At 40.9% G+C, this 15,818-nt stretch overlaps 1 protein-coding gene across 1 annotated transcript in view; it reads right to left on the bottom strand.

Annotated features, from left to right (window-relative positions):
• Positions 1–14,998, bottom strand: part of KCNH7 (potassium voltage-gated channel subfamily H member 7) — a 960,210-nt gene extending 945,212 nt beyond the window's left edge. Inside the window, exon 1 of the mRNA XM_086954212.1 lies at positions 14,611–14,998. Coding sequence (XP_086810338.1) covers positions 14,611–14,686 — 76 coding nt within the window. The 5' untranslated portion in view covers positions 14,687–14,998. The remainder of the gene's footprint in view (positions 1–14,610) is intronic.
• Between the last annotated feature and the right edge of the window lie 820 nt (positions 14,999–15,818).

The following is a 15,818-nucleotide window of genomic DNA, read 5'->3' as shown; positions in this document are numbered from 1 at the left end:
GTAGTGTAAAAATGTGGGGAAAAGTGTCCTATTCCATTTCAGTCTGCCCCAATCCCTATTCATGTCTTGGTCTAGCATGACAAGTTGCTCGCAGTTGGTGAATTGCACTTTTTGGCACTATTTAAGTTTAGAATTTTTAAAAATCATATCTTCTTTTTGGATTTTAGTTGTTTTAGTGTCCTTTGATTCTTTAAAATGTTCTCTATTTTTATAAGCAGGAGTGCGATTTTTATTGTGTTGTGTTAGAAACTTTTTTACTGTTTTGAGACTTCAAAATGCTTTGCACATTTTCTTTGGTTAAGTTTGTCTGCTCTGTTCCATACCTACCATAAGTTAAGCTAAGGATTAAATCACTGAAACCTTTTTTGGAACCAACAAGAATAGTGCCATTGTTACTTGATGGACTACCATCCACCCCAACTAATAATCCACTTTATCACAACTGCAAATTAGAAACCTGATTATCCCTTATGAACTAACAACAGGCTTGAATCAAATACAATGAACTGCTCGTCAAATCTTACAAGAATTGGACATAGATACAAAGCAATATCAATACACAATGTTCAAGGAGAAATACAGATTCTGTCTTATATTACCACCAGGAAAAAAAAATGTGATATTTTCCTCAAATTAGTGTCAATGGGTACTGGACATTTGAGGAAATAATTGACAACATTAAAACCTCTCTAAACCCTGAAAGGACAGAAACTAAATGTCTACAAAATAATGACACAATCTTTGCAAAGAAAGATGACAAAGGCCGAAAGAATTGTGATTCTTGACTGAAATTATGCCATCAAAGAAGCAAATCGACAGTTGAAAGATAAAGTAAATTAATGAAAAGCTCTCAGCTAATCCAATAAAATAAATGAAAACAGATTTTGAAAAAACTTGAAGAACTAGCATTCAAAATTATTGAGGAGCGATGAACAATAGAATTTTCTCAAACATGACAACCCTTTAATCCCCACAATATATTTTCTGCCAAAAACCAAAAAAGATCCTGATTGACACCCTGGGGAGGCCCATAGTACTGGCCTGTGATTATCTATGGGAAAACATGTCCAAATTCATTGATCACAATTTGGTATCAACAGTGAAAAGTCTATGTTCATATATTAAAGACATAGGAGACCTATTGCACATTGTAATACACGCAACATGGCAATAAGCATACCTCTTACTGACAATAGATGAGATTTCACTTTACACATCAATAGGTCATGTATGGCTGCAGCTAGGTCCTGTATTACTAAGGAATGGATTAGTTGGGACCCTCCTTCATTCTTTATGTGGTGTGAAAAATTATTGTTTATGTATAATATTGAATCTGCTATATACAAGTTAAAGGGGGTTAAAAAAAAGAGCTCTGGGGGAGAAAATCTGGGCACCAATTGCCGAATGCATTTAATTTACCATGCTGCTTGAATTATATTTATGTTATAAATTGTAATGCATTTTATGAGGATATTGTGCTATTTTTTTGTATCTATGTACTGCTGTATTTCCTTGCAATAAAACAATAAAATTAAAAAAAAAAAAAATAATAAGACATGATGCTGGCTTAGGAGCATGGGAATATTTTTGGAGAAAACCAAATGTTGATCTGGAACACATAAGAGTGCTTGTAGAAATGATCAATATATGTCTTAATATCAGTAATTTTCTATTCACTCTTGACATGAAATAAACAAAAGTGTAACACTGCCATGGGCATATCCTTCTCACTCAGCTACATAAATTTCACCTTTGGGTGGTGGGAGAAAGAGGTAGCTTGGGGTGAGAACAATGAAGATTATCTATTGGCGATAATACGACATGGGTAAACTTTTCCGTAAATCACATCAATACCCAGGGTATCCGGATGTATTACAACAACTCTGCAAAGAGAGACGGTGGCTAAAAAAAGAGAAGTGGAAGTACAAACAATCTAAACAAGAAACACTATGGGCCCAGTTACTACACGCCTCTAAAACACATGATCTGAAAAGATTTTGGAAGATAATCAACAGAACAAAAAGGCCATGTAGCTTCAAATAATGCTAACATCAGTGAGATGGAATAGGTTAATTATTTAAAGTTACACTTTAAGAGCGGTTCAACGACTACAACTAGCCCCCACCATTCTACCAAAGCGTCTGTGGTACAGCAGATAATCATAGCGATCGAGGTAGAAAAGGTTATCAAAAAGTCTTGGGCAGACTGTGCCCCTGGTCCAAATGGACTTCCTCAAGCCTTGTTTAAAAACCATACCCCACAATGGGCAGGCTTCCTAGTGTGCATGCTTAATTTTATCTTATAAAACATTCTTATCCCTGACAGTTGGAGGGGCTCAATACTCCACCCCATCTTTAAAAAAGGTGCAGCATGTTCACCCACTAATTATAGACTAATAGCATTAAAGGACGTTGAGTTAAAATACTTCTCCACAGTGTTATTGCATGATCTGGAATTGTGATCGCTCAACAACCGAAGACTCCTCTTAAAATCAAACTGGCTTTATAAGGGAACAGGGCACTTTACCAAATCTCATGACATTGAGCCTAATCAGAAATAGAGCAAAAGCTACTAGGACACCTCTTTACATGTGCTTTGTTGACTTTAAGGCTGCTTTTGACTGTCCCATCGCGTGATGTCACTGACCATGACATGAGTGATGTAATATGTGACGTCATCTGCAGTGCATTGCAGGCGCGCAAGTTATAGTGAGTCCAACTAACTATAATGTGGGAATTTCAATGGTTTTATGTCAGTAAAATTTCCAGCTAACTATAACTGGTGTCAAACCTATGGTTGTTTCAGTGAATTTAATAGGTTTTTTAAATGCTAATTCCTAACTATAACTGGTGTGAAACTTATAGTTTTTTCAGTGAATTTCATAGGTTTTTTCAATGCTAATTCCTAACTATATAAGGCCTGAAACCTATGTTTTTTTCAGTGAATTTCAAAGGTTTTTTTAATGCTAATTCCTAACTATATAAGACCTGAAAGCCCACCAGGAATCTCCAGTATGTGCCAGGGGACTGCATTGCAGAGAGGTGTAATGAAGCCACGCCCCTTATTACACCTCTCTGCAACACAGCCCCCTGCCGCGTTTGCAGAGGGGGAACTAATTCCCCTTGCATACTGGGGGTCCCTGGGGGCCAACTAGCCCACCAGGAGCCTCCAGTATGTGCCAGGGGGCTGCATTGCAGAGAGGTGTAATGAGGCCACACCCTTTTTTACACCTCTCTGCAACGCAGCCCGTGCATGTTTGAAGAGGGGGAACTAATTCCCCTTGCATACTAGGGGTCCGTGGGGGGCATCTAGCCCACCTGGAACCTCCAGTATGTACCAGGGGGCTGCATTGCACAGAGGTGTAATGAGGCTATGCCCCTTTTTACACCTCTCTGCAATGCAGGCCAGTGGCGCGTTTGCAGAGGGGGGACTAATTCCCCTTGCATGCTGGGGGTCTCTGGGTCATATCTGCCCAAACACTGATATTCCGAACGATTGAAAATGACTTTTCTTGAGAAACATTTGGATTTGGATTATCATGTCCTATACTTTGGAATTTTTGAAAGACTGACTTTGAGTATGCTATAAATTACTCAAGTCTGCCCGAATTGTGTGGGTAAAATTGATACCTAGTCACTTTGAATAAGAATGTACTTACGTCTCGTCTAACATTTGGAAGAAATATCTAGTTATATGACAACAGGATACCGACATAACATGAAGGAAATAAGAACGCCCTGAAGAAGTTCTGTTGTACAGAACGAAACGTTTCGGCTGGCTGTGGTACATAAACTTAAGGATAATAAAAGCATTTGAATATACACCAAGATTCAGCGCTTCAATAAGGACTCTAAGTGATATGATTTGATTGGACCTATTGTGCAAGTGGTGCTGTGCCAAACTTTGGAATATTCTCCACTACTCTCTACTACTGAGCAGAAGGCTTTTTCACATGGTAAAATCACCTTAGAACACACCACAATTCCTAAAATGAGTATGGTACCATCAACAAATGATTTATAATGTAACTAGAGTCCTAAAACCCTCTGTTAACTACAATGCTTTTTAATGAGGTGCCAAGATGGCTGCCAACACTTCTTGGATGAAGTGCTGACAGCCAATCGGATCAGATGTGTGGTTAGGCTCCGCCCAGATATATATTTTTTTTAACCTAAATTACTCAAAATCCACTGGAGCACATATCTTGAGACATAGCAAAGGCACATCGGGCTACCAGTCCCTACAATTTTGCCAAGTTTTGTTGAAATCCATTCAGCCGTTCGGGCTAAAAGTGAGTCCAACCGCCCTATGGAAATTAACATGGGGAAAACATATTTTGGGACTCCCCTTTTATCTCGGCCCCCGCTTGACGAATCCCCCCAAACTTTCAGGGAAGGAGCGTAGCTCAGCGAGGCAAATTTAAGGAAAATCGAAGGCAGATTCCTTAACCTGCGCCAAAGTTATTCCCAATAGAATGTTGCGGATTTCCTATAGAAAACAATCCTAACTATAACTACCGCCAGTAGGTAATATATATATCATATATATATATATATATATATATATATATAATACTCTACTTGAGATACATAGATGATCTCTTTATTATTCGGGCTAGAGCAGAACAGGAATTCACACAATATTTTCACAGTCTGAACAGCAATCAACATGGGATGAGGTTTACCTACACAATGAACCATGGAAAAAGGAACGTTCTAGATGTAAACATCTTAATAACAGATTAAAACATTGAAACAATGCTGGATGGAAAATAATTATATACTAATAGTATCCTACATTGCACTGGTTTGTTTATTAAACCACTTTATAAATCATCCCAATTGAAGAATTACTTTGAATGAAGAGAGACTGTTTATATGGCCAGGACGGGTAAAATAAATGTGAAGAAGTAAGACAAAGAATTTTTAGGAGCCTATATCACAGAAAAGAATTAATCAATAAAGCCCTGGAGAGGTCAGATAAAAAACAAGAATGGAAACTCTCATAACCAAAAGAAACCAATATGTAAACAAAATGGAGAACAGTAAAATAACATTGATTGTGTCATACAGCAAAGAAGCAAATTAGATTTGCAAGAATTTTCAAAACCAAAAGAATCTAATTTCTCTAGATTCAGATATCAGCCAAAAGACAGGGGAAAACACCAGCCATAACTTTCTGGAAAGCACCATTGTTATTACATAAACTAATTAGAATCCAATTCATTTCACATCATGAAATGAACACAACTGGCTACAATAATAACAACAATGGTTTGTTGAGTGTAAAACATGCAAAACATGCCAAATTTGAAAAATCGTGAAAGATTTCAAAGACAAAAACAACCAGCTGATAAAAACTGACACAATGCTCACATTTTGGATCATAATATATTACATATGTTCTGGATTTTGAATGTTGAATCATACGGAAAAAACACAATTTGCCCCTTAAAGAAAGGGAATTGTAGAAGACATGAAGAGATACAAAACAAGGATCCATTATATTCATTGGCCATATCTTATACAAAAAGTCATAAGTAAGGTTAGCAGACAGTCAGGTACTATGGCATTGACATAGCTACAAAGAATGAAACAGGAGTGAACCAAATTCTTCAACTACACCAACCAGACTCGAAATATGTATGTTTGAAGACAATAAATCTGTGTAATAAAGCTAATGAATTGTTCATACATTTGTTAAAAAAAATTCCGATGGTGAGTCAATGAACTATAGGAATGCAATATTGATCACACAGGCTCGAAGTGATAAAAAGGTAAAACCGTGGTAAGCAAATATCATCTAAATAAACAAGGCAACTGCAGCATTGTTAAATAAATCAGAGTTGTATGCATACTATTATGTTGAATATAAATAAGGTTACCAGTTTTCAATTTTTACTGATTTTTACAGATAAATACAATGTTTCCTGGCTACATTTATTTTTAAAAGTGGATAAATACAGAAAATTGGGCTTGTTTGGATTGAATCTACATGATACCTTTTCTGAATTTCATGACAATAGCCGTGCAAATTGACAGCATGAGCAGTTAAAAGCAGTATGAGATTTACCTGCATAACTGCATATCTCAACATATAGTTGTGCTATAATGCTAATATTTTCCTGTGGATGTAATTTTGTACTATATTTAGATGCATAGAATGTAGGTATGGGGTAACTGGCGTAATTCTTTCTAGCGTAATCACTTAATTGCTCTCAACTATACATAATATAGAGTGAGAAGCTTAATCGAGCATTTAGGACTATTTTCCTAATGTAAAATGTACCCTGAGGATACATTTTACACAAAGAAGATAACAGTAAGGGCCTAATTGTGATGCAGTTTGCAAGGCTCCAACCATCGGTTGGAGCCTTCCAAACCGCATTGTAATTTGACAGTCGGATTCCTTTCTGACTGCCTCATTTTGATTGGGGCCGTCGGAAAGGAAGCCGACCAGTCATTCCGGCTGGTTTACGACGGGCTCAGAGAGCGTCCACCACTCCGAATGCGTCAAGTGATCTCAAGGGCGGGCCTTTCCACCCATGAGATTATGATTACAGTTTTCAACATGATTTCCATGCAGGCCTGTCTGGCAGGGAAACCATGTCAGACAGTGTCTTTTGGGGCCCACAGCAGGGCTCCCTGGGTACATGGCCTCTGGTTAGAGGCCGAGGGGGTAACTATGGAAGTATGCATAACAGCCGGTTTACAGCCCAAGTGCATGCTCTCATAGTAAAAGGTAGGACTATGACCAAACAGTCTTTGGTCGCATTCCAATGAGGCGGTCTGGACCTCCAACCAGGTGTTGGTCGGTCTCATAACCGATGCTGTGTTGGGGGGAAGTGATTCCACCTGATATCTTAATGAGGCCCTAAATGCTACAGGACATGAACAGCAGTATCCAGTGGCCACCTGCTTTCTCTTAGTTCATTTACCTGTGCTCTTGTGGTAGGATTTTTGCCCCAAATTACTGTTAATGAGTTACTCAAACTAGTGTAATCACATAATTGTGATACTTTTCCATCCCAAGAGTAATGTGTAGTTACTGAAATTACTTGAATTACTCCAGCATCATTAAAATGTCTCCCAAGCCTACTTAAGTAGTTAGGGGCTCGAGTCTTACTGTCTCAATAGTAAGCATGGGCGAATTTTGCGAATCTGGCGTTCGCGAATTTTGCGAATTTGCGAACTCGCAATCCGCAAAATCTGCGAATTCTCGCGAATTTGCGGATTTTTTTTGTGTTCGCAAGGATTTCTGCCAGTTCGCAAGGATTTCTGACAGTTCGCGAGGGTTTTGTGACAGTTCGCAATTGCGAACTTACATGTCGGCTCGCAACGGTCACGATTATGTTGTTTCTACGTCTGGTTCATCATCATAGGTTCCCAGCACCCTCTGTTTCACCCCTGCCACGCTCTGTTTTACCCATGCCACCCTCTGGTACATCAATGCCTTATGCCACCCTCTGGTTCATCATCACTGTAGATTATGGGGGGAAAAAGCAAGCACACCTGTTGCTTCAACTGACATGAATTAATTTGGGGTTGATTTATTAATGTGTCACTGTTTTAATTTTCCAGTCTGGCACCTGCTTCCTTATCTGTAATTTGCTTTCTGTTGCAGTGCAATTTTTTTTCCCAGGACCTTTGTGGCCTACTTGTAGCTATTCTATGAGCCTGCTGTGAGGGTCAGAGCAGGGTCATACAATTGTTGCAACTAGCAACTGAACTCTGGAGGGGCCCTTGTCAGGAAGCACTACAGGGAACTACTAATGATGAGTTTGAACTTTTGAACCTGCTTTCACTTTTGCAAAACTCGTTTTTCTGCAGAGCAGCATTACAGCAACTTTAATACCCCACCAAGCTTATATGAGAAAGTTGATTTCTAATCCAAAAGTTATCCAAAGAAAATCAAAAGTCCTCAAATCTAAAAAAGTGCAAGCAAATGTCAACCTGAGGAGTTATTCTGACAAAAATAATCATTTTCAGAAGGTCTATGCTGCTTGCTAGTAGATTTCTTGTGCAGAATTGCAATTTTTGTAATTTCGCGAGTGCGAGATTGTTGCTGCCCGCCGCACCTACATGTTCGCAATTGCGAACTTACACCGCAAAGAAAAAAAATCCGCTGCGTGCAAATTTGCGGATTTTGCGGGAAATTCGCGAATCTCGCGGATTGCGAATTTACTGAAAATCCGCAAAATCCGCGAGCGTAACGGATTTTCTGCCCATGCTTACTCAATAGTAATGTGCATTCTCAAATATCTAGTTAGCTACAGATATTTAAATTACATACTGAAAGGTAATCTTGTTCTTTTTAATTGGCCAATACGTTTCTTTTGACTTTGTCCAAACATATCTAATTTTAAGTATAACATTTATCAAAGGCTAAAAAAACCTCCCCTCTCTCTCTCTCTCTCTCTCTCTCTCTCTGATATATTACCTACTGGCGATCTCCAGTAGATAGTTATAGTTAGGACCATGTTTAAACCATGTTTCCAAAGCAAACGTTTTTTTGACTTGCCAATATCTTTAGCATCGTTTGCCGAATCTTCATGAAATCTTCAAAAAAATGTGCCCCGGGGATTCTTGTTGTGCATGAAAAGTATTGGGGTGATCTGTCAAGCGGGGGCTGAGAAAAAGGGGGAGTTAAAAAACTGCATCTCTCATGTTAATTTCCATAGGAATTATAGACACAACTACAGTCTGAACCGCTGAGCGGAAGTACATCAAACTTATCAGAAAGGTAACTATTGATCCAGAAAACTACCTTTTTGTGAACTGGCCTAAATATGTTTAGCAGTTGTGGAGTTATTAAAAGAAATTCAAATCCTTATATATATATATATATATATAGGGATGTGGATCCTCAGAGGATCCAACAGTCCCCGTGCTGAAATCTGATTGGCTCCCACCACTCCAACTAGGAAGTGCTAGAAGCCATCTATTGACTTGGCTTCTGCCAAGTTCCACAAAAAACATTAAAAAAAGAGAAGGGGTAGAGTAGGAATACCCAGTACCCCATGGCCTGTAGGGGGTAACTCACACACATTGACACACTCATATATTCACTCAAACACCCACTGAGACCCCCATGCACTCAGTCACACACTCACTGTAAAAGGTAAGAGGTTACAGCTTGGAAATAAAATATAAAAGCCTTAGAAATTCACTTAAAAAACAAATGCTACAGGGAAGATTTTGTTAGGAAATAGAATTTTAAAAACCTTAGGATTTCACTGAAAAAAGACAAAGGTTATAGAGATGTTATATTTAGGAAATAGAATTAAAAAGACCGTGAGGACCAAAGGTTACACAAATTTTATAGTTAGGTTCACATTTCACTCGTACAAAACCAGAGAAATTCAGCAGATATAGCTACATGAGCTAACTATAAATTACGCGCCGGCAATGAACTGCTTATGATCTCACATATTACATCACTCGTGACACATCAGTGGCCTCACTGATGGCATCTCAAATTACATCACTGAAGGCATGATCCAGTGATTGTGAGCATTTCCTAAATGTTTTGTATGTTAAATATATATATACTAAGGTACCTCAAAAGTTAAATTAGCATACTTTTGTACTACTACTGAGTGATTCTTGTTTTCAGCATAGTTTATATGATTCGCTGTATGACTGTGTATCTTTGTGTGAGTGGGTGTCTGAGTGACTGTACAGATGTGGGAGTGGGTGTGTAAGTGGCAGTAGGGGTGAATAAGTGGGTGTCTAAATAGCTCTGGGGGTGACTTAGTGGATGTGGGACTGGCTGTATTTGTGAGTGAGTGTGTGTCCATGGCTTTATGTGTGGGTGAGTGAGTGACTGTGTGAGTGGCTGTATGGATGGATGTGTGGGTATGTCAGTAATTGCATGGGTAAGTGGGTGTCTCAATAGCTGTGAGAGTGAGTGTCTTGGTGTTTATTGGCTGAATGGGTGAGTGTGTGGCTGTTTGAGTGAGTGTTTTGTTATGTGAGTTGGTGTGTGAGTGGTTGTATGGAAGAGTGGGTGTATGTGGGATTGGCTGCATGGGTGAGTGCCTATGTAGATGTTTGAATGGATATTAAGTGGTTGTGGGGATGTTTGAGTGAGTGTTTGAGTACCTAGTTGTATGGGTAAATGAGTGGCTCTGTTGAGAGGTTGCATGGATGAGCGAGTGGGTGCATGAGTGGCTTATTAGTGAAGAACTGGGTGTGTCAGTAACTATATATGTGAACGTTTGGTGGTGTAAGTGGCTGCATGGGTGAGTGATGGGTTGCATGTTTAGGGTTATTAGTGAATGAGTGAGTATGTGAGTGACTCTATGGCGGAATGATTGGTTGTATGAGTACTGGTATGGGTCTGTGAATGAGTATGTGATTGGTTGTGTAACAGTGAGAGTGGATGTATGAGAGGTTCCATGGTACCTTATACCTTATACCTAGGTCACACCATCAGTGTTCCTTACAACTAGTCCACACCCCACTATCCCTTAGACCTAGCTCACTTTACACTGAACTTTTTACCTTTCTCACAATCCACTGTACCTGCATCTGTACTGAGCTTATACCACTGTACCTTACACATTCCACACAACTTGCTGTATCTTGAACCTACCTTACATCCTGATATATCTTTCACCCAACACCAACCTACTGTAACTGACACTAAGCCTGCATGCTACAGTAGCTTACACCTGTCTCACTCTACATTACAGCTATCTCAGACCTCACTGTGGCCTACACCTAGCTCATGTCCCATTATATATTAAGCGTAGCTCAAACTCCACTTTACCTTACACCTCACTAGCACTGCACTATACCTTACATCTCCCTGAATCTTTCACCTAGCCCACATTCAGCTGTACCTAACACATACCCAAACAGCCCCCGTACTTTGCACCTAGCTCACATCTCACTCTACTTTACATCTAGCTCAATACTGCGGCACAGTACCTTACACTCAGCTCGCAATCCACTGTGTAAGTTGACCATTTTTATGTAAATGTAACCTCATAATTAGAATAGAAATGTGCTTTAACAGTCTCTTGTAAGATGCTTCTGCATTGGCTATAGATGACAAAACCACCTGTTTATGCAACGTTTTGTGCTTTCAATATAGTACATATTCTTAGATAGAGAGTTACAGTATTCTGTGCATCCCTACCCTGCCATGTCCCTTAGTACTTTGTTGTGCTAACCTAAATTCCTGTAAGCTACTGCTAATGGTGATTTCTTTGTCTTTCCTTTCAATTTGTGAGGAGACTGTCTATCTTATACAGATCATAGCTCCTGCTGTGATCAGTTCCTTTACTTGTTTTAAATGTTGCTACTACTGCTGTCAAGGAACTCGGCTAAGATTCCAGAACTACTCTTTATGCGGAGTTCAACCTTTTTGATAGCTATCAGTCTTTTGCCCTAATACTTGTACTTGCTCTTTTCCAAAAGGAACTATTTATGGGTTCTTGCTAGGATAGATTACTAAGGGGCTTTTTTACAAGACAATGTTGGAGCGTGGCTCCAAATTTGGCAGCGCGTACTCCTGTGTTTTGCCGAGCGCTGGTGCTAAAATGACCCACCCAGCACCTACGGAGGCACCCTTGCACCATGGTGCAAGGGTGCCTGCGTTGTATAGAATGATTATTTATGTTCAGGAATGTGTCCCTTCCTGCACATAAACAATCAATTATGGTGAATTGTTACTGCTATGTGTGCTGCATTCTGCAGCACACATAGATGAAGCAAATCATCATTATTGAATGATTGTTTATGTGCAGGAAGGGATGCTATCATGCACATAAACAATCATTAATGGTGTTTTGCTTTTCCTCTGTGTGATGCAGAATACAGCACACATAGAAAACACAAAAACGAGGAGAATGAAAAGTATTTCTCCTCGTTTCGCCATTCTAACGCCTGCTAGTGCATGGCATTCGTTTTTGGGGTTGCCTCAGATTTGCACAACTTGATGCGGTGGAACGCTGACAGCAAAACCCATTGCATGCCCCTTTTATGCAAAGGATGCGCGTAAAGAGACCGTATTTACAAGGTGGGGTTAAGCCACTCAAAGTGGCTTAGTGACACTTTGAAAATATGAAGAAGGGCATAGCGCCACCAGAACATTGCTAAAAGTGACGTTCTGGTGGAATTGTCCCCTTGTAAATATACCTCTAAATCTTTATGGAACACTCTGTTATTTTGAATCTGTGTTCTAAACAAATATTCTCGAAATTTTCAGTACATGGATTTATTTGACTAATCTGAATAAAAAAGAAAAATACCTACTAATCTCTTAAAGAGAACATAAACTTTTAAAATGTCACCAAACCTCTACTTATTGACTGAGCATTAACGTTGAAAGCAATGCTCATTTTAGAGATGTGTTTGGGCTGTGCTGCCTTCTAATACGGTGGCAAAGATTTATCGACCCAAAGAGGCTTGGAAATTGGAAGCTCGCTTAGGAAGATTGAAGTGGAGATACTTATAAAATTAATTCGATTTCCACGCTCACACCACCATACCTTTACATCGATCTCATTCTACCTTCCATCTAGCTCACACCTTTCTATAGCTTATACCCATAGTTGCTAACATTTGAAAAAAAAATCCTGGGACACTTTGCAGCACAGGGCTGCTGCAGGTAGAAAGTTCTTGTTTGCGTACCTGTGTATAATAAAGAAGAACAGTTTCTGAAACAATATTAGTTGGGACAGTGGGCAACTTGCCGGGACTGTCCCTGCAAAAACGGGACAGTTGGTGACTATGTATACTTAGCTCGCGTGAAAGTACATTATGCCTAGCTCACATCCGACTGCATTTTCCATCAAACTCAAGATCATTTGCATCTTGCACTTAGCTCACATTACAGTCAACCGTTCAGCTAGCTTAGATCTCCCTGCCTGTAGTTCTCATCCCACTTTACAATGCACCTTTTGTGCACTCAGTTGTATCAGACACATAGCTCACATCCCTCTGTATCTTGCAATTAGCTTGCACACCACTGCATCGAATACCCGGCTCACATTTCATTGTAACTCCCATTTAGCTAAGTCATGTTATCTAAACATAACGATATCGCTTCCACCCTTAAATTGTAGCTCATCTTACTGTATCTGAACTCAAACGAACAAGCCCAAATAACACCCTGGTATCCAAAAGATCAGTTCTCTGTGCCAGTGTAAGAGCAGTTTGCCAACCAACCATTATCCCGTGTATGCTTTTCCTAAGGCGGCAGCCACCGGTTAAACACCTGCTCTCTTTGAACATGCGCCACAATACAGCCGGTCACTTGCTATACTTAGACATGGCTGCATCTTCTTGGTAGTGCCCTGGACCGCTTGAGCCGCCCTCCCTGAGGCTGCCTTCTAGGCGTACGCTTCAAGTTTTTAAGACTTTAACTATTACAAGCAGATTATTCTCTTAAAAAGTTTGAGGTCATAAAAAGTGCTTTTCTCCGCTGAGCAAATAACACCGTTCTGCCATGAAGAAAGCTACAGGAACATGATTGCTTACGAACTTTAAGGAGTTTATATTATTAATGATGTTCATTAGCTTGAAGCGAGTGGGCAGGGAACTCCTTTTAGAGGCGCGCTGCATGGTGCGTCTTCAGTGTCAGAGAGAGCACCTAAGCACAGCTCAGTTGTACTACCCGAAGGTATCTTCCAGTGCAAATGATATATGTTTTCCACGGGGCGTGCGCTCTCAACGTGGAGCATTTTGGGCAAATTCATCAGATAACGCGTCTTCATCCTATTCGAAGCAAGCATAGCACTCATTCTTGGTTTTAATAAACGTCTTGCTACCAATGAGAAACGTTCACGCGGTCTCTTCGTGTACTGACAGGTCTGCCTCATTCTATATTGGTTACGAGAATATCTCGTACCGCAGGAAAAAAGAAGGCAAGAATAGAAAAGGAAAACACATCTTCCTGCCTGCCACCTTTCATCTGATTGGTGGACTGCGGGCTGTGGTACATCCCATGGAAGGGTTGGTATCTGTCAACTCTCAGGACAAAATATCCTGACATCCGACAAAGACAGTAGATTTTTCGCATGGTGAACCTTGAAAGCACGTGCCGGCTGCATTCGCTGCCCTGCTTTCTTGTACAAAAAGAATGCGCCTTTAGAAAAAGATGCTCGCGCTTCGCGCTTGAAGTTTATGCACCTTAGTTTTAGCGATTCTGCTGATTGGTGGAGTGCTAATATTGCCAAGAAAATGTGAATAAAGTATTAACACTCCCATTTACCAGCACACCCAACCATGCAACCTTCCACACGCCTGCCTCAATTGAACGATCCTTGCACAGATCACCACATTATCCATTCACTCGCCCATCAAAACGTCAACTAATCATCCACTCTTCATGTCCACCCGTACATATATCCAATAAAGGACACATCCGCACGTTCATTCGTCCCACTTATTCTCTAACCCATGGAACTTATCCATCCATTCATCCAACTTAATCACCGACCTTTTGATCTTCGCTCATTTATGCATATTTAAATGGAAAGAATAGTGGGGTATTCATAGCAATATTGTTCACGAGAGAACTCAAACCGACTTTTTGTTACGAATCAACTTTGCAGACATAACGTATTATGCGTACACGCAGATACAAAAAGTGACTTACTTTGCCCCTCAAATTTTCTGATGATAGTGCCCAGAAAGGTGTTTTGTGGCGCCACATGTCCTCTCCGAACAGGCATGTTTGTGCCTGTGCTGGTTCTAGGTTCAGAGCGCGGCTTCCAGGCTGTATTTCTCCAAGTGCCAGCGCCTTCAGCGGCACAGTTCAATCCAGTGAGGGAGCTTCCTCCTGTGACACACCATCCTCGCTGAACGCCGAGCTGCCTGCCCTCAGCACCACTTCTGCTAGACACGCCGACTCTCCCGAGGAGGCAGAGCCATCCTCGCTCCTGTGGGCAGCGCTGGGCCGCGCGAGGGCGACGAGGAGGGAGGTCACTGGGGCGATCGATGCGCTGAGCCAACAACACGCATCGCAAGTGCGAGCGGAAAGGGATGTGACCCCACCGCCTGCCGCGCGCGCTGTGCCGCTGCTGCTGACGGTCGGGCTGGGAGCCTCGCGCTGCTCCGCTGGAGGGAGGAACGCCCCCCTCGGGGCCGGAGCATTACTCGAGCGTGGCTCGGCAGAAAGCAGCCAATAAATCTCTCCAAACTCAGCGACACATCAGGAGGGAGATAACGTTTAGGAGCGCCACATCCCTTTCCAGTCAGATACCGGGAGTCACTGACATGCTGTAATGCGTGCGTGCGCACTTTGCAGCTTCCCTGCCTCTCCAGTTTATTTCTCCCAATGCTACGCCGTATTACACGTTCTATTTCTGTTCGCCATCAGTCCTCTTCCGTCATGCGCGGCTTTTCGCCTCATTTATTACTCAAAGTCCTTTTCTTTATGCTTCCTCTGTCCCCGGCTTCCGAGCTCTCCTCCTCAAAAACTCCTTTATCTCCTTAGTTCTCGAAAATGTCCTGTTTTGCCTCTCGCTAGTTCCTAATCTTGCTTGCAGGTGTTGCTCAGAAAAATGAGTGAGTGCTTCTCCCACATGACTCCCTTCCTTCCACTCACCCATAGAGTTAACTAAGCATGTGTCTATGCATTTTATCAGTGGGCTAAAGTCTTTGTTTCTAATTATACTTCATAACAGACTCATATATTGTATATATTCTTAAGCACATCACGTGACTAGGTGTGGTTTGAGGTGAGCCGACGGGAAGGCGTGTGTGCTCAATTAACATGACAGCTATATCCTGAGGTCGGAGGTCTTGTACTTATTTTTGCATTATATGCTAACTAACATGTATTTGAATTCGTTTGCCCACGTT

Source organism: Lissotriton vulgaris, chromosome 2_1 (genome assembly GCF_964263255.1).
Source record: "Lissotriton vulgaris chromosome 2_1, aLisVul1.2, whole genome shotgun sequence".
NCBI classification, from domain to species: Eukaryota; Metazoa; Chordata; class Amphibia; order Caudata; family Salamandridae; genus Lissotriton; species Lissotriton vulgaris.
This window is presented reverse-complemented; position numbering and strand designations above follow the sequence as displayed.